This window comes from Oncorhynchus gorbuscha, linkage group LG11, assembly GCF_021184085.1.
Source record: "Oncorhynchus gorbuscha isolate QuinsamMale2020 ecotype Even-year linkage group LG11, OgorEven_v1.0, whole genome shotgun sequence".
Lineage (NCBI taxonomy): Eukaryota > Metazoa > Chordata > Actinopteri > Salmoniformes > Salmonidae > Oncorhynchus > Oncorhynchus gorbuscha.
Window position 1 is genome coordinate 34,853,741 of NC_060183.1, and position 27,987 is coordinate 34,881,727.

At 43.0% G+C, this 27,987-nt stretch overlaps 1 protein-coding gene across 2 annotated transcripts; it reads right to left on the bottom strand.

Moving 5' to 3' along the window:
• Window positions 1-242: 242 nt before the first annotated feature.
• Window positions 243-27,774, bottom strand: LOC124048544 (inhibitor of nuclear factor kappa-B kinase subunit alpha-like). 2 transcript variants are annotated; one of them, XM_046369436.1, is made up of 21 exons: window positions 26,989-27,774; window positions 26,717-26,811; window positions 25,073-25,190; window positions 22,971-23,040; window positions 22,611-22,699; window positions 22,416-22,505; window positions 22,197-22,321; window positions 21,939-22,046; window positions 18,258-18,393; window positions 16,837-17,037; window positions 4,388-4,490; window positions 2,711-2,834; window positions 2,429-2,580; window positions 2,282-2,343; window positions 2,036-2,145; window positions 1,892-1,941; window positions 1,661-1,769; window positions 1,400-1,547; window positions 749-840; window positions 529-628; window positions 243-419 (listed from the first exon to the last, which is right to left on the bottom strand). In XM_046369436.1, exons 1-21 carry the CDS (start codon window positions 27,091-27,093, stop codon window positions 342-344), a joined length of 2,265 nt encoding a protein of 754 aa, XP_046225392.1. In that variant the 5' UTR covers window positions 27,094-27,774; the 3' UTR covers window positions 243-341. The 2 variants fall into 2 exon arrangements, 1 of the variants encoding a protein (XP_046225392.1); XR_006841250.1 differs by lacking the exons at window positions 243-419; window positions 529-628 and having other exon boundaries at window positions 1,400-1,543.
• Between the last annotated feature and the right edge of the window lie 213 nt (window positions 27,775-27,987).

The following is a 27,987-nucleotide window of genomic DNA, read 5'->3' on the forward strand; positions in this document are numbered from 1 at the left end:
TTTCATTGGTTTGACAGTTTGTAAGGAAATAGAAAGCTGTGAAAACACCACTTTGTCTGCCTATTCCCAAAAGCATTTGGCAATAGGCTGGTAGGCTATTTGGCACGCATATAGTTATGCCCGAAAGCTTATGCACTAATGCCAGAGCCTCAAAATAATGAAAGAAAAACCTCAATGTTGCACAAGAATGATACATTTATGGATGATTTTTTTGGGATTTTCTCTTTATTCAACCCGCCCGCCTTCCACCCTTCATCCACACAATATTTCATGAACCTATACCCGCCCACCCTGTGGATTTCACCGCAGGGACTGCGGATTATGAGTCAACCCACACATTACTAGTGCGTGTGTGTGTCTAGAGTCTCTAGGGCTGGGTTAACCACAGATCCATACTGAGTCCAACTCCAGTCCTGGTCCTGCATCAGAGATAGATAGGCAAGGGGTAAGTCAGGATACACACATATAGCCCCCCGCACACACACACACACACACACACACACACACACACAAGTCTCGTGGACGCACCATGATACTGCATGTTTTGTCCTGTGAGGTCTCCTGCAGTAGAGAGGTCAGCTGACTCAGGTAACGCTGGTTCTCATCCAGTAGGTGGCATACTGACTCACTGAGAACATGAATGGTGCCAATGTGTTATTTAGTAATTTGTTACTCTTTGGTAGAACTGTAGAGGGTGGTTTTAGAGATCATATTACATTACTACGTTAGTTACTTAGTATGGTCTTACCTGTGTGTGTGTCTTAGTGGGTTCATGGTGAGAGGAGGGGGACTAGAGGTGTCTGAGCTGGGGGTTAGAGAGTTGTGTCTGCCATTCTGGGCCTACACACAAAATAAAATGTAAAAAATAGTAAAGACCCGGGTTGTAGTGGGATTACAAAAAAACAAACGAATCAGTTACATTATCAGCAAAAAACGTGTAAACAGATTCCAGTTACCTTTGAAAATCTATTTGATTACTTCACCGATTACTTATAAAAAGTTTGGAGAAAAAAAACATACATTATGACACTTTTGTTTCTCAATTACATTAAAAAAGGTGCTATTAAGTTTGTTCCATTGAGCGAGTCTGACCACATGTCAGAGACCACTATGATGACACACCAAATGCGTTTGATGGATCCTTTTTGTCTTCTTATGTCTCGAGGGGAAAGTAATCCAAAAGTAACTGAAAGTAATCAGATTATGTTACAAAATTTGGATAATCCTAAAGATTACGATTTGGACAGGTAACTAGTTACTAATGGATTACATTTAGAGAGTAACCTTCCCAACCATGTAAAGACAACTGATGACAACAGTAATAACACTGTACTGCTGGTGTTTGTTGGGCTGTTTGCTTCTAAACAGGAGTTGTGTGTTTGTGCACGTGTTTACTTACACAGGCAATCTTGAGCAGATGCCAGAACTCTCTCTGTCTCTTCATCTGCATAGTCATGACTGCAGCCTCTGCTGCCTTGATGCTTTCCACTGCCCCCTCCAGCTTAGGAAACAATGCTACAATACGACACTTACACTCCAAGATCTTACTAGAAGGAAGCAGACGGAGGGAGAGAAAGAGAAAAGGGCTTACTAGAGGGAGGGAGAAAGAGAGAAGGGTGTAGGTGTACAGTGTGTGCATGTGTACTTGAGGCGTGTGTACCTGAGGTGTGTGTACAGGTCCCTGAGGATTCGGTCCTGGTTCTGGACTGTCTGGACAATGGTCTTCACCATTTCTGAACTGTCACTGTAGCCATGAGGGGGGTCTGGACCTGCGCACACACACACGCGCACCCACACAAAACCAGTATAGCCAATGAGAATCCACATTCTCACAGACACACCTCTAACAGCCTATACTAGATCAGTATTGTGCTGAAGTGGTTCTACTCACTCTTGCATTTGGCCTTCAGCTGCTTGTAAAGTTCAATGGCCTTCTCCTCCCTGAAACCACACACACATATATATTTACAAAACGATACTTTGTCCATTTCATGGAAATCGTTTAAAAAGTTGTAGAATTATGTGAGACACCTACAGTTGTTCCATGATGTCAGCTTGTCTCCTGGCAAACGGACTCCTCTGCAGCTCCACGATCTCAGAGTGGAGACACACTATCTCCTCATCCAGATAGCCCACCTCTGATACCTAACACACACATACAGGTGCATGCACACAGACACTGAAGCTGTGCCATCAAATGCTTCTCTCACAGTCCAATACATGCTAGCAGAAGCTGTTGGTAGAGTAGACAGCCGTCATACAAAACTATATAGTATAGTACCTGTGTAAAGGCATCAGCTTTCTGTTCATTGTCCTGCCAGGCTTTCAGCATCTTTTCAGAGGCTACAGGTTTGGTCAGAGTTCAGAAAACAGTCAGTAACACACACACACACACACACGCACACACACATGCACACACACAGCTTACAGATGCCAGTGTCTCTCTGCTGGTCGTAGTGCTGTAGGTCTTGTTGTATGCTGGTGGTGAAGAAGGCCAGTTTGGCTCTGAGCTGCTGAGACTGGCTAAACAACACGTTCTTATACCGCGTCAGGTTGGTGTTGTAGCGTAGCAGACTCAACCTACATGTGCACAAACACACAAGGTTGAGAGTGAAGGCAGAAAGGCAAGCGTGTGTGTGTTTGTGCCATGCCTATGTGTGAGTGTGTACAAGTGTGTCTGTGCCAAATGTGTGTGTGTGTGTGCACCTACATGGCAGCTCTCTGTCCCTGGTACAGTCTGCTGTAGTCCCCTCTCAGACCACAGACATAGCCAACAGCCTCTCCCCACACCTTCCTTAGAGCAGCAAGAGGCAGCTGGGTCTTCGTCTCCCTCACTAACACACACATACAGCGAGGAAGAGTTCACATTTAGACACAGAAGCAATATGACATACATAGCAGGGTGACTTCCTGCTTACAGACATGAACTTCAATAGAATTGTAATATTGTTCCCAGACATTTACTGTATCTGCACTTTGTTAATAGCCTGGGGATGAGGTTAACATAATTGCATTTTGTCCAGACTTGCTATGAGCTTTTCCCAATGTTTACCCTGCATCAAGGAATACTCACATTGGGAAGAGCATATAGTGATAGTCTTGGCAGATTTTTAAGCCTACAGTACCTATGGAGTTGTTCAATTGTGAAGCCTACCTATGGGGTTGTGTAGTTGTGAAGCCTACATAGGAGGTGGGGCTGGGTGGTATACCGTATTTTACAATATACAGTTATTGATGCAATGACCGGTTTGGGTTTCTACTTTATCTTCCATAGTGGTATTTAATGTTAGGTTTGTTAAATGTGATACGCCGTGTGTAAAGTGCATTTTTATAATATAAGCTTTCTACATAGATCAAGCCCCGCCCCTGTTACTCAAGGAACGCATGTTGTTGTTACTCGACCAGGACACACTTGCGTTCAGTCTGCATGGTCAATGCAGAACATGCAACAATGATGACAACCATGCTGTTTCCACTTTGCGTCTTACTATAAATCCACTAGACCTCTATAATTACAACATCTGCAAACTGCTAGTTTGTCTTTTCTAAGCATGTTGTGCCTAAATCACGTTAGCCGCTATTGCTAATAGCTAGCTAGCTAATAAATGTACTAAGTCGGAGCAAACATAGAGCCTAATACAGCCTGATACCAATTATGGTGTAGGCCAAAATCAGCATGTTGTTTGTGTAACAGTATCTTCTAAACCAAAGAGGATTAGGCGAAGCAGGAATAAATTACCTACATGAAGTAGCTAAGAGAAAACATTAAATGTAGCCAAAGACTATAGGGTCCCGTAGGAAACATTGACCAACACTTTGGTTCCTACCGTGTCACAATAACTCCTCCCTGGCAATTTAATTCATTGTCATGTCAAACAGAGTATTCAAAGTGCCTACTATTATATTCTAACTAAAGAATAAAAATCATATTTCCATGACTTCAATAGCTCACCCAAGTGTTTTAATCAAAATCGAAAGTCAAATCTCAACTACAAAATTTGGTTAAACCCTTTAAAAAAAAAAAAAGGTTTTATAAATCATGCTGAGATTTTTGCCAATATCTTGTAGCCCTACGTGGCAGTGTCGAGATGATCTCAAGTGAGCAGGAAATCAAATACGAAAATGCAGAACATTTGTTTAATTGAACAATATAAAACAAATCAGAATGGAGGAAGACCCATTGAAATCACTTAGAATGTATGTGTTGCCACCCTAGGGTCACGTACTACTCAAAGCAACATTTAGAATTTGTATTAATCAAAAACATAAAATACCGTAAAAAATGTGGAAAAATACAGTGAAATTATATTTTGGCCATAATCGCCCAGCCCTACCTAGAGGGTTGTGTAGCTTTGATGCCTACCTATAGTGTAGTTGTGATGCCTACCTATGAAGTTGACGCTGTCAGGCAGGGGTCGGGCAGTGAAAGGTCCAGAGTATTTAGTCAGACTCTTATCAAACAGGTAGACTATGGCGTTGTCCCAGCCTCGCTAGAGAGAAATGAAAACATGTCAATGTGTGTGTGTGAGCGAGTGAGTGAGTGATTTGATGTGGGTGTGTGTACACTACCGGTCAAATGTTTAAGGACTTCTACTCATTCAAGGGTTTTTCTTTATTTTTACTATTTTCTACATTGTAGAATAAGTGAAGACATCAGAACCTTCCCCCCGGTCAACGACTTCCGGGTTGGAGCGAGCGGTCGCATCCACACTTCGGTCCGCAGGTAGTATAACTTTTTCATTACATTTCATTACATTTCATTATAGTACAACGGTTTGATTTTGTCTAATCTTAGCAATTTCTTCTTAGCTAGCTACATAGCCGTCTTTGTATCAAAGATAATTGCGTAATTATCGTATTTCGTCATCCTAACGTAGGCTACACTGCTATCTGCCCAAGCACCTAGCCAGCTAGCAAACGTCCACCGTCTACCGAATAGCAGCACTGTAGAAACTATTACACTCAACTGAACGACTTGATTAGTGTAGTGTTAGCTAGCTACATAGTTGTCTTTGCTGTCTTCGTATTCAAGATAATTGTGTAGTTTAGTGTGTAGTCTTAGAGTGATTATCTTAATTTACCGAGGTTAGCTAGCCAGCTATTTGTCGTCCTTAACGTAGGAGACACTGCTAGCTAGCTAACAGCTAGCCAACGTCTACCGAATAGAACTTCCGCACTCAACAACCCGGTCGCATTCCGCTTCGCTCCACAGGTAGTATCACATTTTCATTTCATTTCATTACAGTACAACGGTTTGATTTGTTTGATCGTAGCTAGCTACATAGCCGTCTTTGTATCAAAGATAATTGTGTAGTCTAGAGCGATTTTCTAGGTTCGCTAGCAAGCTATTGTCGTTCTTTTAACGCAACGTAACGTAATCAACACTGCTAGCTAGCCAGCTAGCCCCCGAATAGCAGCACTGTAGAAACTATTACACTCAACGGAACGACTTGATTAGTGTAGTGTCAACAACGCAGCCACTGCTAGCTAGCCTACAAAGTCAACAACGCAGCCACTGCCAGCTAGCCTACTTCAGCAGTGCTGTATCATTTTAATCATTTTAGTCAATAAGATTCTTGCTACGTAAGCTTAACTTTCTGAATATTCGAGACGTGTAGTCCACTTGTCATTCCAATCTCCTTTGCATTAGCGTAGCCTCTTCTGTAGCCTGTCAACTATGTGTCTGTCTATCCCTGTTCTCTCCTCTCTGCACAGACCATACAAACGCTCCACACCGCGTGGCCGCGGCCACCCTAATCTGGTGGTCCCAGCGCACACGACCCACGTGGAGTTCCAGGTCTCCGGTAGCCTCTGGAACTGCCGATCTGCGGCCAACAAGGCAGAGTTCATCTCAGCCTATGCCTCCCTCCAGTCCCTCGACTTCTTGGCACTGACGGAAACATGGATCACCACAGATAACACTGCAACTCCTACTGCTCTCTCTTCGTCCGCCCACGTGTTCTCGCACACCCCGAGAGCTTCTGGTCAGCGGGGTGGTGGCACCGGGATCCTCATCTCTCCCAAGTGGTCATTCTCTCTTTCTCCCCTTACCCATCTGTCTATCGCCTCCTTTGAATTCCATGCTGTCACAGTTACCAGCCCTTTCAAGCTTAACATCCTTATCATTTATCGCCCTCCAGGTTCCCTCGGAGAGTTCATCAATGAGCTTGATGCCTTGATAAGCCCCTTTCCTGAGGACGGCTCACCTCTCACAGTTCTGGGTGACTTTAACCTCCCCACGTCTACCTTTGACTCATTCCTCTCTGCCTCCTTTTCCACTCCTCTCCTATTTTGACCTCACCCTCTCACCTTCCCCCCCCCTACTCACAAGGCAGGCAATACGCTCGACCTCATCTTTACTAGATGCTGTTCTTCCACTAACCTCATTGCAACTCCCCTCCAAGTATCCGACCTCTACCTTGTATCCTTTTCCCTCTCGCTCTCATCCAACACTTCCCACACTGCCCCTACTCGGATGGTATCGCGCCGTCCCAACCTTCGCTCTCTCTCCCCCGCTACTCTCTCCTCTTCCATCCTATCATCTCTTCCCTCTGCTCAAACCTTCTCCAACCCATCTCCTGATTCTGCCTCCTCAACCCTCCTCTCCTCCCTTTCTGCATCCTTTTACTCTCTATGCCCCCTATCCTCCAGGCCGGCTCGGTCCTCCCCTCCCGCTCTGTGGCTCGACGACTCATTGCGAGCTCACAGAACAGGGCTCCGGGCAGCCGAGCGGAAATGGAGGAAAACTCGCCTACCTGCGGACCTGGCATCCTTTCGCTCCCTCCTCTCTACATTTTCCTCTTCTGTCTCTGCTGCTAAAGCCACTTTCTACCACTCTAAATTCCAAGCTTCTGCCTCTAACCCTAGGAAGCTCTTTGCCACCTTCTCCTCCCTCCTGAATCCCCCCTCCTCCCCCTCTCTGCAGATGACTTCGTCAACCATTTTGAAAAGAAGGTCGACGACATCCGACACTCGTTTGCTAAGTCAAACGACACCGCTGGTTGTGCTCACACTGCCCTACCCTGTGCTCTGACCTCTTTCTCCCCTCTCTCTCCAGATGAAATCTCGCGTCTTGTGACGGCCGGCCGCCCAACAACCTGCCCGCTTGACCCTATCCCCTCCTCTCTTCTCCAGACCATTTCCGGAGACCTTCTCCCTTACCTCACCTCGCTCATCAACTCATCCCTGACCGCTGGCTACGTCCCTTCCGTCTTCAAGAGAGCGAGAGTTGCACCCCTTCTGAAAAAACCTACACTCGATCCCTCCGATGTCAACAACTACAGACCAGTATCCCTTCTTTCTTTTCTCTCCAAAACTCTTGAACGTGCCGTCCTTGGCCAGCTCTCCCGCTATCTCTCTCAGAATGACCTTCTTGATCCAAATCAGTCAGGTTTCAAGACTAGTCATTCAACTGAGACTGCTCTTCTCTGTATCACGGAGGCGCTCCGCACCGCTAAAGCTAACTCTCTCTCCTCTGCTCTCATCCTTCTAGACCTATCGGCTGCCTTCGATACTGTGAACCATCAGATCCTCCTCTCCACCCTCTCCGAGTTGGGCATCTCCGGCGCGGCCCACGCTCGGATTGCGTCCTACCTGACAGGTCGCTCCTACCAGGTGGCGTGGCGAGAATCTGTCTCCTCACCACTCGCTCTCACCACTGGTGTCCCCCAGGGCTCTGTTCTAGGCCCTCTCCTATTCTCGCTATACACCAAGTCACTTGGCTCTGTCATAACCTCACATGGTCTCTCCTATCATTGCTATGCAGACGACACACACATAATCTTCTCCTTTCCCCCTTCTGATGACCAGGTGGCGAATCGCATCTCTGCATGCCTGGCAGACATATCAGTGTGGATGACGGATCACCACCTCAAGCTGAACCTCGGCAAGACGGTGCTGCTCTTCCTCCCGGGGAAGGACTGCCCGTTCCATGATCTCGCCATCACGGTTGACAACTCCATTGTGTCCTCCTCCCAGAGCGCTAAGAACCTTGGCGTGATCCTGGACAACACCCTGTCGTTCTCAACTAACATCAAGGCGGTGGCCCGTTCCTGTAGGTTCATGCTCTACAACATCCGCAGAGTACAACCCTGCCTCACACAGGAAGCGGCGCAGGTCGTAATCCAGGCACTTGTCATCTCCCGTCTGGATTACTGCAACTCGCTGTTGGCTGGGCTCCCTGCCTGTGCCATTAAACCCCTACAACTCATCCAGAACGCCGCAGCCCGTCTGGTGTTCAACCTTCCCAAGTTCTCTCACGTCACCCCGCTCCTCCGCTCTCTCCACTGGCTTCCAGTTGAAGCTCGCATCCGCTACAAGACCATGGTGCTTGCCTACGGAGCTGTGAGGGGAACAGCACCTCAGTACCTCCAGGCTCTGATCAGGCCCTACACCCAAACAAGGGCACTGCGTTCATCCACCTCTGGCCTGCTCGCCTCCCTACCACTGAGGAAGTACAGCTCCCGCTCAGCCCAGTCAAAACTGTTCGCTGCTCTGGCCCCCCAATGGTGGAACAAACTCCCTCACGACGCCAGGACAGCGGAGTCAATCACCACCTTCCGGAGACACCTGAAACCCCACCTCTTTAAGGAATACCTAGGATAGGATAAAGTAATCCTTCTCACCCCCCCCCCTTTAAGATTTAGATGCACTATTGTAAAGTGACTGTTCCACTGGATGTCATAAGGTGAATGCACCAATTTGTAAGTCGCTCTGGATAAGAGCGTCTGCTAAATGACTTAAATGTAAATGTAACTATGAAATAACACATATGGAATCACGTAGTAACCAAAAAGGTGTTAAACAAAAATATATTTTATATTTGAGATTCTTCAAAATAGCCACCCTTTGCCTTGACAGCTTTGCACACTCTTGGCATTCTCTCAACCAGCTTCATAGTTACCTGGAATGCATTTCAATTAACAGGTGTGCCTTCTTAAAAGTTAATTTGTGGAATTTATTTAATTCGTTATGCGATTGAGCCAGTCAGTTGTGTTGTTACAAGGTGGAGTGGGGTGTAAACAGAAGATTCTGTAACCCAATTTGGTAAAAGAACAAGTCCATATTATGGTAAGAACAGCTTAAATAAGCAAAGAGAAACAACAGTTCAACATTACTTTAAGACATGGAGGTCAGTCAATATGTCAAAATCCATCAAGCGTTATGATGAAACTGGCTCTCATGATGACCGCCACACAGGAATGGAAGACCCAGAGTTACCTCTGCTGCAGTGAATACGTTCATTAGAGTTACCAGCCTCAGAAATTGCAGCCCAAATAAATGCTTCACAGAGTTCAACAGACACATCTCAACATCAACTGTTCAGAGGAGACTGTGTAAATCAGACCTTCATGGTTGAATTGCTACAAAGAAACCACTACAAAAGGAAACACTAATCAAACGAGACTTGTTTGGGCCAAGAAACACAAGTAATGGACATTAAACCGGTGGAAATGTGTCCTTTGGCATGGGGTACAAATTGGATTTTGGGTTCCAACTGCCGTGTATTTGTGAGAGGTGTGGGTGAACAGATGATCTCTGCATGTCTATTTCCCACCGTAAAGCATGGAGGAGGAGATATTATGGTGTGGGGGAGCTTAGCTGGTGACACTGTCAGTGATTTATTTCGAATTCAAGGCACACTTAACCAGCATGGCTACCACAGCATTCTGCAGCGATACGCCATCCTATCTGATTGGGCTCCTAGCGTTCACCTGGTCAGTCTGTCACGGAAAGAGCACATGTTTTGTACACTCAGTGTATATGGCTAATTAAGCAGCACATATATAACGCAGCACTTGTAGATTAGCACAGAAAGCAGCGCCACAGATGAAAGGAGAAACTAGTGATCAAACCTGAGTTAGAACTATTGGATATCAGAGCAGAGGTAACTCACCAGCATTATGGCCAGTAATAGGACTTTCGCGAATTGGAGCCGTTGTTCATACCCCCCAGGGCAATTGAACTGATTCCAGAAGCTGATCCAAAACTCCGCCAGCGGAGGAGAGGTACTCGGAGTGGTCATCTAGTCTGATTCAGGAGGTGCGCACACAACCCACCACTTACGAGTATTTGAGAAAAAAAATGTTGCTAAAGTTCTATCAACTGTAGTACTGCAACACTCGACCATGCTACTCTAACTTCTGGGATGCCTACAAGGCCCTCCCCTGCCCTCCCCACAGCAAAGCTGATCACGACTCAATTCTGTCCTTCCCTTCCAATAGGCAGAAACTCAAACAGGAGGTACCCGTGCTAAGGACTATTCAACACTGGTCTGACAAATCGCAATCCACGCTTCAAAATTGTTTTGATCACGCGGACTGGGATATGTTCCGGGTAGCCTCCAAGAATAATATTGACGAATACACTGATAAAGTGACTGAGTTTATCAGGAAGTGTATAGGAGATGTCGTACCCACTGTGAATACTAAAACCTAACCACAAACTGTGGATATATGGTAGCATTCGCGCAAAATTGAAAGAGCAAACCATCGCATTTAAGCATGGCAAGATGACTGGGAATATGACTGAATACATAATCATAATCATCATATGTTGTGCTTTGTCTGTAAAGCATTTTTTAAATTGGACACGATGGGCAGATTAACAATATGATTATCTTTCATTTGCTGTATTGGACTTGTTAATGTGTGAAAGTTACATATTTCAAAAAAATATTTTTGAATTTCGACCTTTTCAGTGGAATGTTGTCGAGGGGTTCCGTTAGCGGAACGCCTGCCCTAGAAAGGTTAAGAGATACAATTATGCGTGTTTCCTGTCCTACATGAGATCAAAAGAAACACACTAGTTATGACTGTCCCTTAAGTGTCCACGGAAAGGTTAACCCTCGCAAGGCTGCCGGCCCAAATGGCATCCCTAGCTGCGTCCTCAGAGCATGCGCAGACCAGCTAGCTGGAATGTTTACGGACATATTCACTCTCTCCCTACCTCAGTCTGCTGGCCCCACATGCTTCAAGATGGCTACCATTGTTCCTGTTCCCAAGAAAGCAAACGATAACTGAACTAAACGACTATTGTCCTGTAGCACTCACTTCTGTCATCATGAAGTGCTTTGAGAGACTAGTCAAGAATCATATCACCTCTACCTTACACCCTAAACCCACTTCAATTTGCTTCCCATCCTAATAGGTCCTCAGACGATGCAATCGTCATCGCACTGCCCTCTCTGTGCCACTGGGTCCTGGACTTCCTGACGGGCCTCCCCCAGGTGGTGAAGGTAGGAAATATCTCCACTCCGCTGATCCTCAACGTTGGGGGCGCCACAAGGGTGCGTGACACCAGTGGAGGTGGAAAGTTAAGTTCCTCTGCATACACATCACCAACAAACTTAAATTAAGAAATTTGTCTTGTCACCTAAAACCCTCAAACTTTTATAGATGCACAATTGAGAGCATCCGGCCGTCTGTATCACCCTCTCCAGAGGGTGGTGTGGTCTGCACAATGCATCACAGGGGCAAACTACCTGCCCTCCAGGACACCTACAGCACCCGCTGTCACAGGAAGACCAAAAAGATCAAGGACAACAACCACCCGAGCCACTGCCTTGAAATTGTACCCTTCAATAAATGAAACACTAATCACTTTAAATAATGTAACTTGAACAATGTTTACATATCTTGCATTACATCTCATACAGTGTCAAGAAAAAGTATGTATAACCTCTGGAATTTTGCATAAATTGGTCATAAAATTTGATCTGATCTTCGAAAGGCTGGTCATGGCTCACATCAATGCCATCATCCCAGAAACCCTAGACCCACTCCAACAGATACACAGATGACACAATGTCAATCACACTCCACACAGGTCTTTCCCATCTGGACAACAGGAACACCTACATGAGAATGCTATTGATTGAACATTGAGCCATAGTGCCCAAAGCTCACCACTTAGCTACAGATCCTTTGACAAAACACCTTCTGCAACTGGATCCTGGACTTCCTGACGAGCCACCCCCAGGTGATAAGGGTAGGCAACAACACATCTGCCATGCTGATCCTCAACTCGGGGGCTCCCCCTGTACTGTCAGTTCACCCATGCCTCCGTGGCCAAACACGACTCCAACACATCATTAAGTTTGCTGACGACAACAGTGGTAGGCCTGATCACCGACAACAATGAGACAGCCTATAGGGAGGAAGTCAGAGACCTGGCAGTGTGGTGCCAGGAAAACAACCGCCCCTCAATTTGAGCAAGACAAAGGAGCTGATACTGGACTACTGGAAAAGGAGGGCCAAACATGCCCCCATTCACATCGATGGGGATGTAGTGGAGCGAGTCGAGAGTTAAATTCCTTGGTGTCCATATCACCAACAAACTATCATGGTCCAAACACACCAAGCCAGTCCTGAAGAGGGCATGACAACACCTAGTCCCCCCCCCCCCCAGGAGACTGAAAAGATGTTGCATGGGTCCCCAGATCCTCAAAAAGTTCTCCAGCTACACCATCGAGAGCATCCTGACCGGTTGCATCACTGCCTAGTATGGCAACTGCTCATCATCCGACCATAAGGCTCTACAGAGGGTAGTGCGTACGGTCCAGTACATTACTGGGTCTAAGCTTCCGGACATCCAGGACCTACAGTACCAGTCAACAGTTGGTTACTACATGATACCATATTTCATAGTTTATGTCTTTACTATTATTCTACAATGTAGAAAATAAAAAAAATACAGAAAAACGCTTTAATGAGTAGGTGTGTCTAAACATTTGACTGGTCCTGTATATACACTAGGCGGTGTCAGAGGAAGACTCCAGTCACCCAAGTCATAGACTGTTCTCTCTGCTACCGCATGGCAAGCGGTACCGGAGTGCTAAGTCTAGGTCCAAAAGGTTCCTTAACAGCTTCTACCCCTAAGCTATAAGACTGCAGAACAATTAATCAAATAGCTCCTCGGACTGTTTACATTGACACCCCCTTTGTTTTTACACTGCTGATACTCGCTGTTTGTTCTATGCATAGTCACTTTACCGCTACTTTCATGCATGTACAAATTAACCTGTACCGCCACATATTGACTCAGTACCGGTACCCACTGTATATAGCCTCGTTATTGTTATTTTATTATGTAACTTTTTTATAAACATTTTTACTTTATTTACAACATTTTATCTTAACTCTTTCTTGAGTAAGCATTTCATGCTAAGGTCTGTTGTATTCGGCATATGTGACAAATAGAATTTGATAACATGTATATTGAAATAGGCTATAGCAAATAGGAATAGGCAAATTACTCAGAATGCCACTTATGTGCTGCCCTGCAAGATTCTGTTTTTTACTGAGCTGCGCCAGTCAAGTTTAAATAGGCTAAACCATCATCTGTCACATCCCAATGTAGGCACCATGATGACTGTCAGTCATAGATGATGCTATCGTCATATTTTCCGACCCTTGTGTGTGTGTGTCAGACCTGGGTTCAAATACATGCATTTGATTATTTGTTATTAGGAGTCTGTCAACTTGAAAAGTTTTAGGGTCATTAACAATGTTCCCTCTTAGCTGCGGGCTAAGAGCTCCCCTGCCGTCAACTTGAAAAGTTTTAGGGTCATTAACAATGTTCCCTCTTAGCTGCGGGCTAAGAGCTCCCCTGCCGGCAGAAGAAATATCAGCTCCCGCAGAGAAACATGAGATTGAACTTCAGTTTTCCTCTTTAGTTAACACTATCAACGTTTCACTCTACTGTGGGAATTGTGCTCAAATAAACGCAATATTAGCCACTGTCAATGTAACATACCAAAACAAAACGAACTATGGAAGACTTATACAAAACTGTGCAAGAAATGTACTTGTACGTAGAGCGAATTGGAGTATGATTGTATTACATTTACATTTACATTTAAGTCATTTAGCAGACGCTCTTATCCAGAGCGACTTACAAATTGGTGCATTCACCTTATGACATCCAGTGGATGACATGCCTGTACTCTACACAGACCGGTGGATCATAACCAATCAGAGCTGCAGTAGGCCTACATGCAAATAGACCATTGTCATATATGGATCTGTGCCATTCACTTTGAACTGGACTGTGTTTAAAGCATGAGCGGTCACAAGTAGATGCTCTTGTTTTGAGATCAAAGCAAGAGCTGCATATGTAGCCACCTGTGCACATTTGTTCATATTCTTTGCTAGTTAGTGAGTTGTAGTTATTTCTAGCCATTTTGAGAAATATATCCAAAATGTCAATTTATTTGGCGCTTTTGAACCAGAAAAACACCGGTTCCAACTTAAGCAACGTGACTACAAAATATCTCAAAAGTTACCTGTAAACTTTGCCAAAACATTTCAAACTACTTTTGTAATACAACTTTAGGTATTTTTTAAATGTAAATAATCCATTAAAATTGAAGATGGGATGATCTGTATTCAATACAGGAGGAAAACAAACTGTAGCATGCTTTCTGGTCACGCGCCTCTATCTAACAGTACACTTCAAGTGACCCTCGTTCAAGATGGCCGTACTTCTTCATTACACAAAGGAAAAAAATCAACCAATTTCTAAAGACTGACATCCAGTGGAAGTGGTAGGAACTTAACTATCAAATGCAGCTAGCTAGTTTAGCCAACTCAAACAGAGAGGGATGTGTTAGCTAGCTGGCTATCCAGCAATGACACACATCCAAGTCAAGATAAGCTGCTTAACTACTTGCTGACTGTGCACTGTACTTCATGATTGTAGCGAGTTTATTAACCTGTTACTCCTACCCCCTACTTTTTCAACATTCTGTTAAAAATCGCGCAACATTTAAGCGCACTGCTGCTCATGCCAGGAATATAGTATATGCATATGTAGTATGTGTGGATAGAAAACACTCAGACGTTTATAAAACTGGTTAAATCACGGCTGTGACTATAACAGAACGTGCGTTTCATCGAAAAGCGCAGGAACATCTGATCACTGAAAATGGAAATATATATCCATCCGCCACTTCAACCAAATGATAAAGGCGAACCACAATAAATGGGGCTGAGGTTGCAATACCTATAGCTTCCACACGATGTCAACAGTCTTGTCATTTGCCTAGGCTTTGTTTCTTGGTCAAACGAAGAAGAGACAAGCCATTTCTTCAGGTCTCCGACCGGATATTTTGGTTGAGATTTACCCGGACATTATTTCCAGACGGACAGCTAAAGAATATACATCGCCTCGTGATCAATTTGGTCGCTTATTAACGTGTACTAATACCTAAAGTTGCATTACAAAAGTACTTCGAAGTGTTTTGTGAAAGTTTATCGTCGACTTTTTTAATTAAAAAAAATGACGTTACGTTATAAGACGCTATTTTTTTTTGTTTATCACACAGTCTTCATAGATCGATATCTAGGCTATATATGGACCGATTTAATCGAGAAAAAAAAGATCCAATAGTGATTATGGGACATCTAGGAGTGCCAACAAAGAAGATGGTCAAAGGTAATGAATGTTTTATATTTTATTTGTGCGGTTTGTGTAGCGACGACTATGCTAATTATTTTGTTTACGTCCCCTGCGGGTCTTTTGGGGTGTTACATGCTATCAGATAATAGCTTCTCATGCTTTCACCGAAAAGCATTTTAAAAATCTGACTTGTTGCCTGGATTCACAACGAGTGTAGCTTTAATTCAATACCCTGCATGTGTATTTTAATGAACTTTTGAGTTTTAACTAGTACTATTAGCATTTAGCGTAGTGCATTTGCATTTCCAGATGTCTAGATGGGACGCCTGCGTGTCAGGTAGGAGCAAGAGGTTAACGCCTTAGTTCTAGTAGCTATTTTGACTATGACGTTAGCTAATATTGTGACAACGACGTAGGCTGTGTGTAGCAGTTAGCAGTTACGATATGAAAGTTTGGCTTGGAAAGTTTTTTTTGCCTGATCACAGATAGCTGATGTGTTGTGCACTGAAGTATACACGCAAAGGGGAAAGGTGAGCGAACGGAAGAAATCGTGTAGATGCGAGAAATAATTATTCAACGAGCAAAATTAACATGCAGTTTGTATGTGGCTGCTATGAAAGTGAACAGTGTTTGTGTATGATCAGGGGTCTAATCATTCCACTGATTCTGTTGAAAAAAAATCTTAAAATGGAAGCAACTGGAACGAAACAGGGATTTTGTCCAATAGAAAGTCTTGTTTGTATCTGTTGGACTAATGATTACACCCTAGATCAGCTAGATGCAGGCGAGAGGATGCAAGGCGGTATTGAATGTGTCACTGTCACCTTGATTACTCAAATTTCTCTTGACCTGTGCACCTGCGCTGTAACCTTTCATTCATAGGCTTAGTTGTAGAAACATCATGACGGGTATATGGACAATTGAAATATCATGTTGTGGCCTAAACCTATCGATGTTACATTGAACTGGGTGAATAGAATAAAAATGACGGTCATCCAGTAATAGAAATAATGCCATGCTCATTAAAAAAAAGCAATTGTCTTCCATCATCTTAAACGTCACTGACGGCCACTGCAATACACTAACGCAAAAAGAATATCATAACAAAAACCATGAGTCAAATTGAACCCTGAATTGATATATAAACTCAATACATGAAGTCATGACTAAGAATGATTACCTGCTGCATTGAAAGATTACTTGCTGCAGCCAATCTACAGCACTAGACTAAACTTCACTTGTGTCATCCTTCTGTTATTGAGAGATAAACATGGTAAAGATTTCACTGATTATCAAGCTATCTTAAGATGAATGCACTAATTGTAAATCGCTGTGAATATGAGTCTGCTAAATTACAAAAATGTTAATGTAAAATGTAATCGAAATACCCTAAATAGTATTTGAACCCATCTGGTGTGTGGACGCACGAGCTTGTACCGGTCCATCAGGGAGGCAATGTGCTGGTGGTCTGCGAGGGTCCAGGGAGACTCCAGTCTCCAACAGCAGCTCCTGGCTGAGCGGAGGGATGTGTGTGTGGGTGTGTGTCTCCACACGCTGCTGCAGGGAGTGTAACCCCTCCTCACTGCCAAGGACGAAGGAGTGAAGCTGGGCCGACGTCATGTCCAACACATGCATCACCTAGAATGCACACATATGCATAATTGTATGGATTTGTTAGACAAGACCATTAGTCACATCAATTTACAAGAGGCTCATGTTACTATCCAATTAACAAGATTGAACAGTCCCTTGCATTCAGGCTGAATTTGCTAGTGCCGCAACCACTTGTTAACCTCTTGAAACTCTGGGGGCAGTATTTCATTTTTGGATGAAAAACGTTCCCGTTTTAAACAAGATATTTTGTCACGAAAAGATGCTCGACTATACATATAATTGACAGCTTTGGAAAGAAAACACTCTGACCTTTCCAAAACTGCTAAGATATTATCTGTGAGTGCCACAGAACTGATGCTACAGGCGAAACCAAGATGAAATTTCAAACAGGAAATGCCCCAGATTTTGGAGGCGCTGTGTTCCAATGTCTCCTTATATGGCTGTGAATGCGCAAGGAGTGAGTCTACACTTTCTGTCGTTTCCCCAAGGTGTCTGCAGCATTGTGACGTATTTGTAGGCATATCATTGGAAGATTGACCATAAGAGACTACATTTACTCGGTGTCCTCTTGGTGTCCTCCGTCGAAAATATTGTGTAATCTCCAGCTGCATGCATTTTTTCATTTGGTTCAGAGGAGAAACCAAACTGCCACAAATGATTGATCATAGAATAGATATGTGAAAAACACCTTGATTGATTCTAAACAATGTTTGCCATGTTTCTGTCGATATTATGGAGTTAATTTGGAAAACAATTCGGCGTTGTAATGACTGAATTTTCGGGGGGTTTTCTTAGCCAAACGTGATTAACAAAACGGAGCGATTTCTCCTACACAAATAATCTTTTTGGAAAAACTGAACATTTGCTATCTAACTGAGTCTCCTCATTGAAAACATCCTAAGTTCTTCAAAGGAAATGATTTTATTTGAATGCTTTTCTTGTTTTTGTGAAAATGTTGCCTGCTGAATGCTAGGCTTAATGCTATGCTAGCTATCAATACTCTTACACAAATGCTTGTGTAGCTATGGTTGAAAAGCATATTTTGAAAATCTGAGATGACAGTGTTGTTAACAAAAGGCTAAGCTTGTGAGCCAATATATTTATTTCATTTCATTTGCGATTTTCATGAATTGTTAACGTTGCGTTATGGTAATGAGCTTGAGGCTATAATTACGCTCCCGGATACGGGATTGCTCGTCGCAAGAGGCTAAGTTGTTTTCAAGCATTGCAGTGTGTGTGTGTACCTTCATGTTGAGTATGTTCTGGAGGGTAGTGTAGCAACAGGGTGTGTGTGTGTCACGGTCTGTCACTCCTCCTCTTGTCGCAGGGTCCCACAGCAACAGCATCTGTAGCAGAGATTCCACTGGCTCTAACAGGGACCTACACACAGACACACGAAAAAGTACAATTTTCCTGACATAGAAAAAGGTAACACATTGGGCAAAAACAAAACAACATTTTAAATAGACGGGATCACAAGTTCCGAAACCTGCTGCTAATATAATGCAATAATATACTGTACATTCCATTTAGCAGATGCTTTTATAGTCATGCGCATACAGTAACAGTCAAAGGTTGACACACCTACTCATTCAAGGGTTTTTCTTCATTTTTACTATTTTCGACATCGTAGAATAATAGTGAAGACATCAAAACTATGAAATAACACAAAGGGAATCATGTAGTAACCAAAATAAATTTGAGATTATTCAAAGTAGCCACCCTTTGCCTTGATAGCTTTGCACACTCTCGTCATTGTCATGACAATCCTGTGAGGATCCAAAAAGGTCAGATCGGGGGACTTGTGGGGATTAACAACTCATGTCCTGTTGTAAATCAAGTTGAGAAGATTCAGGTCTCCCTCTCCAAATTCACCAACGGAAAGTTACTTAGTTTCAAGAGACTGTTCCCGCCAAAACTCTAACATGTTCAAAAGCGAATACTCCTCTGTCATAATCCACTCACAGACACACACATCTCTCCATCAGGCTTGGGGCTTGCTATCAACATGAGATGCAACCCTCCCCCTCCTCAATAAAAAAATAGATGTTTTCTGAAAGGGTCGTAGGGGAGATAAAAAATAAAATAAAAATAGAGTTGTGGTTGATATGTACTATTCCATTTCTAAAATATTCTGAAAGATTGTGCTTTTGTGATCTGTAATAAGTTTTACAGAGAGTTTAAAACGGCAAAGCTGACAAATTGCTTTGAGCAGCGCTCTCCCTAGACAGACTGGGGAGAGCAGAGTGGCGACCACCCTACTAAAGCCAAGGTTAGCGGAGTAAATGTTTGAGTAAAACGCCACTCACCTTGAGTCTTTCAATGCTTGCCACAGTCTTCCCTGTTACCAATTCAGTCATGGTGATCTGCTGCTGCAACTGTTCTGACATTCTCATATGCTTTACTGATTCGAAGTGATTGTCGAATTTCTCTAGTTTCCAAAAACATTTGGAAATTGTTTTGCATGGTCGTTAGCTGTTATTTTTGTTGGCAAATGAGAATGATTTCTGTTCATTGTACTGCCTTGCCTGTCAGTCATCAACAAATCACCCATCATCTTAGCAAGTGAATACGCTGACAGGCCAGGGAGAACTTTGTTGACGAGTTTTTGGATTGGGCCATTTTCCACAGTAACAGTGCAGTAATTGGTCAAAATTACAAACCTGCTTTGATTGGACCCTTTTATGTGCTAAAAGGGGATTGGTCAAAATTGCAAGCTCTCGCATAATATGTGCAGATGTGTTGATATTGCATTGAATTATGCGATCGCAGAATACTGGAGGGACTGATAAGAGATAATTGTTTTACATAAACTTTGCAGTGACAAGTCACACCCGAGTGAGGTCAGAGAGCGTGTCAGCCTGACGAAAACGCAATTTCGAACAAAATGATGGGGTTAAGAATTAACATACCAGAACACAAAAGTGTGTAGCTGCAGCTACACATTTAAAGTTGTTTGAACTTTGAATCTCAACACGAGGTAGAGACTATAAACTCACCTCCTGGACAATCACTGGTATGGCTGATTACTTAATGCAGCTAAAGTATATTCAAAAACTAATTCAAGTAGGACCATACTATTCTGCTCAAACCATCGTATTACGCTACTCTCATCAAGCCACTGGGAACCATCGACCTGTCTGGCTAGACTATCTTCAAAAAAGCATCTTCAGGAGCAAATGGAAGGAAAATAAACTTAGTAGTTCTGTTCAGGACTACGAGACAAGTCACCAGATACCGGACAACTACAAAGAAGGACATCAGTATTAGATTTTGTTGGAACCATTTTGGACAATCAGAGCCTTACAAGCGTGCCGCAAAAATGCCCAACTCCCTTCACAAGGCGGCTCTGTCCACCGAGAGAGATCCGGCGAACCAAAACATTTCACATACAGTGGGGAAAAAAAGTATTTAGTCAGCCACCAATTGTGCAAGTTCTCCCACTTAAAAAGATGAGAGAGGCCTGTAATTTTCATCATAGGTACACTTCAACTATGACAGACAAAATGAGAAAAGAAATCCAGAAAATCACATTGTAGGATTTTTAATGAATTTATTTGCAAATTATGTTGGAAAATAAGTATTTGGTCACCTACAAACAAGCAAGATTTCTGGCTCTCACAGACCTGTAACTTCTTCTTTAAGAGGCTCCTCTGTTCTCCACTCGTTACCTGTATTAATGGCACCTTTTTGAACTTATCAGTATAAAAGACACCTGTCCACAACCTCAAACAGTCACACTCCAAACTCCACAAGACCAAAGAGCTAGCTGTCAAAGGACACCAGAAACAAAATTGTTTCAACAAGCGCTAAGATGAAACTAGCACTAATGAGGACCGCCACAGGAAAGGAAGACCCAAGAGTTACCTCTACTGCAGAGGATAAGTTAATAAGAGATAACAGCACCTCTGATTGCAGCCCAAATACATGCTTCAGAGTTCAAGTAACAGACATCAACATTAACTGTTCAGAGACTGCATGAATCAGGCCTTCATGGTCGAATTGCTGCTTATGAAACCAATACTAAATGACACCAATAAGAATAAGAGACTAGCTTGAGCCAAGAAACACGAACAATGGACATTAAACCAGGAGAAATCTGTCCTTTGGTCTGATGAGTCCAAATTTGAGATTTTTGGTTCCAACCGCTGTGTCTTTGTGAGACGTAGGTGAACGGATGATGTCCGCATGTGTGGTTTCCACCATGAAGCATGGAGAAGGTGGTGAAATGGTGCTTTGCTGGAGACACGGTCAGTGATTTATTTAGAATTCAAGGCACACTTAACCAGCATGTCTACCACAGCATTCTGCAGCGATACGCCATCCCATCTAGTGGGACTATAATTTGTTTTTCAACAGGACAACGACCCAAAACACACCGCCACGCTATGTAAGGGCTATTTGAGCAAGGAGGAGAGTGATGGAGTGCTGGATCAGATAACCTGGCCCCCACAATCACCTGACCTCAACCCAATTGAGATGGTTTGGGACTGCAGAGTGAAGGAAAAGCAGCCAACAAGTGCTCAGCATACGTGGGAACTCCAAGACTGTTGGAAAACTATTCCAGGTAAAGCTGGTTGAGAATGCCAAGAGTGTGCAAAGCTGTCATCAAGGCAAAGGGTGGCTACTTTGAAGAATCTCAAATAGAAAATATATTTTGATTTGTTTAACACTTTTTTGGGTTACTATATGATTTCATGTGTTATTTCAGTTTTGATGTCTTCACTATTATTCTACAATGTAGAAAATACTACAAATAAAGAAAAACCCTGGAATGAGTAGGTGTGTCCACACTTTTGACTGATTCTGTACATCTTATGCACGGTGGCCCAAAGAATTAAACCCACAATCCTGGCGTTGCAAGCACCATGCTTTACCAACTGAGCCATACAGGACCACTATGAGTGATGTGTGTGCATGTGTACCTGCTCAGATTGTTGGGGTAGGGTAGGTGTGTAGAGAATCTCACTTCTCCATTCATATCCTCTACAGCCATGATGTCCTTGGGACCTTTGTTGCGCACTTTATTGGTCCTACACACACACACACACACACACACACACACACACACACACACACACACACACACACACACACACACACACACACACACACACACTTTACTGGTTCTACAAGAACATACAATTATTTGCCTTCTATTTTAGTGACAGACACACACTCACCACTGAACCGGCTGCATGTTGTGAAGGAACGGGCGGAAGCCACAGGTACACTCAAAGATCATGGTCCCAAAACTCCAGTAATCCACTGACACAGTATAGGGCTTATTCTCAAACAGCTCTGGAGCCTAACATGCGCACACACGTAACACACAATTACCATTGGAAATAGATTCAAAAGCATATATTGTCAGTGTATAAAAAAAAACGTTTTGGTCTCACCAGGTACTGCAGAGTTCCGACGAAGGATGTACAGAGACTGCCCTGGTCCAAGTCTTTAGCGTAACCCAGATCTATGATCTTATGGACAAACTAGAGGAAAGATAAATATAAAGAGGGAAAGATAGGGAGGAGAGATGGACAGCACCAATACTTATTTGAGTTTCCAAATACCTGTTTGTGTGTGTGTGCACTCACCTTCCCACTGGTCTCCTGCAGTACGATGTTCTCAGGCTTCAGATCCCTGTGGATGATCTTATTCTCATGGAGGTACTGGATACCAGAACCTGTGTGTACAATAATGATACATTACCTAAAATGAAAAGAAACTCCCAAATGGTACTTGCAAAGTATCAAAATGTACCAGCCTCAACTGGAACCAAACAGAAGTGAATGGGCCAAAACAGGGGGACCAATATCTAAATAAGCAACACTTGTTTGTTAAAAAATGTTTTGTTGCAAAGCATTTTGCTTTGGTGTACACTAATGAATACACCCCTGGAAAGTAACCTCTAGATAGAAGGAACGAGTGTATTTTACTATAAAGGGCTAGCTTACCAACATGGCTGAGTAGAGAAAGGACTTGACTCTCCTTCAGTCCACAGCAGTTCTCTGGCTTGTTCAGCAGCTACAGGGATCAGGAAAAACAGGCACATACAATTCATTGCCTTTAGAAAGTTTTCCCACTACTTGATTTTTTTCCACATTTTGTTATGCAACAAAATGGGATTCACGTGGATTTAAATGTAATTTTTTGTCAACGATCTACACAAAATACTCTGTCAAAGTGGAATTTTAATTTTTTAATTTGACCTTTATTTAACCAGGCAAGTCAGTTAAGAACATATTCTTATTTTCAATGACGGCCTGGGAACAGTGGGTTAACTGCCTGTTCAGGGGCAGAACGACAGATTTGTACCTTGTCAGCTCAGGGGTTTGAACTCGCAACCTTCCGGTTACTAGTCCAACGCTCTAGCCACTAGGCTACGCTGAAAATAAAAATGTAAATGGAACATAAAGATAAGTATTAAACGCAGAGTCAATACATGCTAGAATCACGTTTGGCAGCTGTCTTTCTGGGTATCTCTCTAAGAGCTTTGCACACCTGGAATGTACAATATTGGTCAAGTTGGTTGCTGATCATTGCTAGAAAGCTATTTTCAAGTGCTGCAATAGATTTTCAAGCCGATTTAAGTGAAAACTGTAACTAGGCCACTCAGGAGCATCGCAACTCCAGTGTATATTTGGCCTTGTGTTTTAGTTAATTGTCCTGATGAAATGTGAATGTGTCCCAGTGTCTGAACCAAGTTTTCCTCTGTGCTTAGCTCTATTCCATTTTTTTTCATCCCCCCCAAAAACTCCTTAGTCATTGCCGATGACAAGTCTACCCAACATGATACAGCCACCACCATGCTTGAAAATATGAAGAGTGGTACTCAGGACAAAAATACAATTTCTTTGCCACATTCTTTTGCAGTATTACTTCAGAGCCTTACTTCAAACAGAATGCATGTTTTGGAATATTTTTATTCTGTATAGGCGTCTTTCTTTTCACTCTGTCATTTAGGAGAAAACTCTACAATACTAACCTATCACAGCCATTGAACTCTAACCGATTTAAAATCACTATTGACCTCATGGTGAAATCTCTAAGCAGTTTCCTTCCTCTCCGGCAACTGAGTTAGGAATGTCGCCTGTATCTTTGTAGTGACTGGGTGTAATGATACACCATCCTAAGTGTAATTAATAACTGCGTTATGCTCAAATGGATCTTTAATGTCTGCTTTTAAATTTCTTTACACATCTACCAATAGGCGCCCTTCTTTGGGGAGGCATTGGAAAACCTCCCTCATCTTTGTAGTTGAATCTGTGCTTGGAATTCACTGCTCGACTGAGGGACACTAGAGTTTATTGTATGTGTGAGGTACAAAGATGGGGTAGTTGTTAAACATGTTTATTGCACACAGAGCGAGTCCACGCAATGTATTATGTGATTTGTTAAGCAGATTTTTACTCCTGAATTTATTTAGGCTTGGCATAACAAATAGGTTGAATACTTATTGACTCGAGACATTTCAGCTTTTCATTTTTTATTAATTTGTAAACATTTCTAAAAACATAAAATGTGGAAAAGGGGTACATTTTTTGTATTTATTTTTTTTTTTATTTTTTTTTATAATTTCACCCCTTTTTCTCCCCAATTTTGTGCTATCCAATTGTCTCATCGCTACAACTCCCGTACTGCCTCCGATACACAACCCAACCAAGCCACACTGCTTCTTAACACAGCGCGCATCCAAAAAAATGGAAGCCAGCCGCACCAATGTGTCGGAGGAAACACTGTGCACCTGGCAACGTTGGTTAGCGTGCACTGCGCCCGGCCCGCAACACAGGAGTCGCTGGCGATGAGTCAAGGATATCCCTACCGGCCAATCCCTACCGACGCTGGTCCAATTGTGCGTCGCCCCACGAACCTCCCAGTCGCGGCTGGTTGCGACAGAGCCTGGGCGCGAACCCAGAGTCTCTGGTGGCACAGCTGGCGCTGCAGTACAGCACCCTTAACCATTGTGCCACCCGGGAGGCCGGGGTATGAATACATTCTGAAGGTACTGTACACATGGCATCACTGCAGTTGTGTGTATGTGTGCACGTGCGTGTACCTTGCGTAGGTCTCCTCTAGAGCAATACTCCATGGCCAGTAGTGGCAGGTCATTGAGCGCTATAAAACTCATCTCCTCTGGAACCTCCCTGGCTCTCACCACATTATCATGGCTCAACCTGAAGAGGCAAGGAGACAAGATAGGAGTCAGGAGTCGAGGAGACAAGACAAGGAAGTAGGACACAGGAGAAAAGGACAGAGAAGGTGACAGTCAAGAGCAGCAAAAGATGATCTATAGTTACTGTACACTCTATCCATGGGATCCCTGTGTTTATGCTCCTATGAAGTAAATCTGTTTGAATTCAATCACAGCATCCCTTTAGATTTAAACAAAACTTTCCATACATGTTTGCCAATGGAAGTTGTCAGAAAGTGACATATTGGACATAAATGACAAAACATTCAGGAGACAAAATGTGCTCAAAGTTGACCCATTTTGCATATCCCACCATACCACGAGACATCTATGGTCTTCATCACAGGAAAATATAAAGGGTTTAGTTTGATTTCATTTTAAAGCTTACAGAGTTGTCAAACTATGACAATTTCTTGGAAATAAAATGTATTCATAATTTTATTTATTGTTTTTTACTTTTAAGGTCAATTATACAGAGTGGGTATTATTTCAATCAGAAATAGAATTCATAGAATGGATATTAGCCTTCAGACAAGGTCTGTTACAGTGACCAGCTGTCACGAGTCATGAAGGCAGTCAAATTCCAAATAAATAAATACAAAAATTGGCAGATTAATCGATACCGGCTTTTTTGGTCCTTCAATAATCAGTATCGGCGTTGAAAAATCATAATCGGTCGACCTCTAAATTAGAATAATAGTAAAGACATCAAAAATATGAAATAACACATATGGAATCATGTAGTAACCAAAACAGTGTAAAACAAATCAAAATATATTTGATATTCTTCAAATAGCCACACTTTGGCTTGATGACAACTTTGCACACTCTATTCTTTCATTTTGATATTGGCACAAATGGAAATGTGGCACCGACTGACTCCCCCGTGGCTTGACGTTTTTAGTCTCAATGAAGAGTTCGGCATTCGACTAGCCATGTGCTACATGCAGTTACAAACCTGCTAGAGTTAGCGGCAAGCGGATGAGCAACATCCACCGTCATACTACGGATGCAGCCTGAATGTCAAGCTGGTTAGACTTAGAAAACCCTGAGTAGATCTAGCTTTCTTTGTAGGATACCTCTCTGGAGCACCAGGTAAGATGGGTTTACACTTTGAGGTTTTATTGGTTCCATTTTTTTCATATCACCTTTATTTAACCAGGTAGGCCAATTGAGAACAAGTTCTCATTTACAACTGCGACCTGGCCAAGATAAAGCAAAGCAGTGCGACAAAAACGAACCAGATGATTTACACATGGGATGAATGAACGTAAAGTCAATAACAAAATAGAAAAATCTGTATACAGTGTTTGCAAATGACGTAAAGAGGTAAGGCAATAAATAGGCCAATAGCAGCGAAGTAATTACAATTCAGCAATTTACACTGGAGTGATATATGTGCAGCAGGCAAGTATAGCTAAAGTATTTGAAATTATTTTAAATAGTATTTGAACCCAGTTCTGACAGTGTTTGTGTGGTTATTACTAGATGTGTAGATGTGACACTCACTTCTTCATAATCTGTATCTCTCTACTCCAGCGTTCTCTGTTCTTTGAGTTCAGCTCCAGACGACACAATTTCACTGCTATCTTCTCTGATGTCTCCTTCGCACACACACACACACACACACACACACACACACACACACACACACACACACACACACACACACACACACACACACACACACACACACACAACATCTCAGAAGATAATGTTGTTTGAGACTTTCATCTCCAGATGGCTTTAAGTGTATGTGTAGTCATATGATCCGGACTCACCAGGTGCTGGTACAGGTAAACGTGTCCAAACCCTCCGGTCCCCAACTGCTCCTTCAGCTCCCACAGCCCACACACTTGGCCCTGTTTGACCGGGACTTTCTCCATCCCTCTCAGCTGTGGAGGGCTCGAGAGTGTAATATGTCAGTTACCCTGGACAGAATGACTTTCACGTGACATTTGCTGTGAAGCCTCCGGAGTAGTCTCCAACTGGAGTGTGCAGGACTTTTTTTCAGCCCTGCACTAACACAACAGATTCAGCTATGACGTTTCCGACCATGTCTAGTTGATCAGTTCAATCAGAATGTTTTATCAGTTTTATCAGGTGTGATAGTGTCAGGCTAGTAAAGGCCTTCTCTAGCGCTCCAACTCTGCAACTTTTTATTTACCAAGGCAGGAAGGCTGACAGAACAATACAATTGTTGGATATGCCTATATGCCCACAACCATGCCGTGTTCTAGTTCCACAGTGGACCGGAGTGGCTAGCATGCCAGGTGAAGTTCGTAAAGCAAGACGTAAACAAAGTAGCTAGAGCTGTCCTGTCAAAACTCTTTCACTAACGCGTTAGCTAACGTTACTAGCTAGCCAAATGGCTCTAGCGCTGAATACAACAATAAAACCATCTAGAACATATAACGGAAAGATATAAAACGCCGTTGATAGTAATTCATTTCTAGATTAATTAGCTACCGGTATATTTGTTCCACGCTAAAATGAAACAACGTGGTAATGTTAGCTATGTCCTAAGAGTCAAAAGCGGCTGCTGTTGCTTCTTCTTCGATGAGTTTTAACGGCGGTTAGCATCCAATAAATGTTGCATTACCGCCACCTACTAGACTGGAGTATAACTCCCTTATACTTTTCTTGAAAAAAATATAAATAAACAAATACCATATAATCTACAGTGGTTCCCAAACGTTTTATAGTCCTGTACCCCTGCAAACATTCAACCTCCACCTGCATGCCCACTCTAGCACAAGGGTCAGACTCAGCGCATTCTC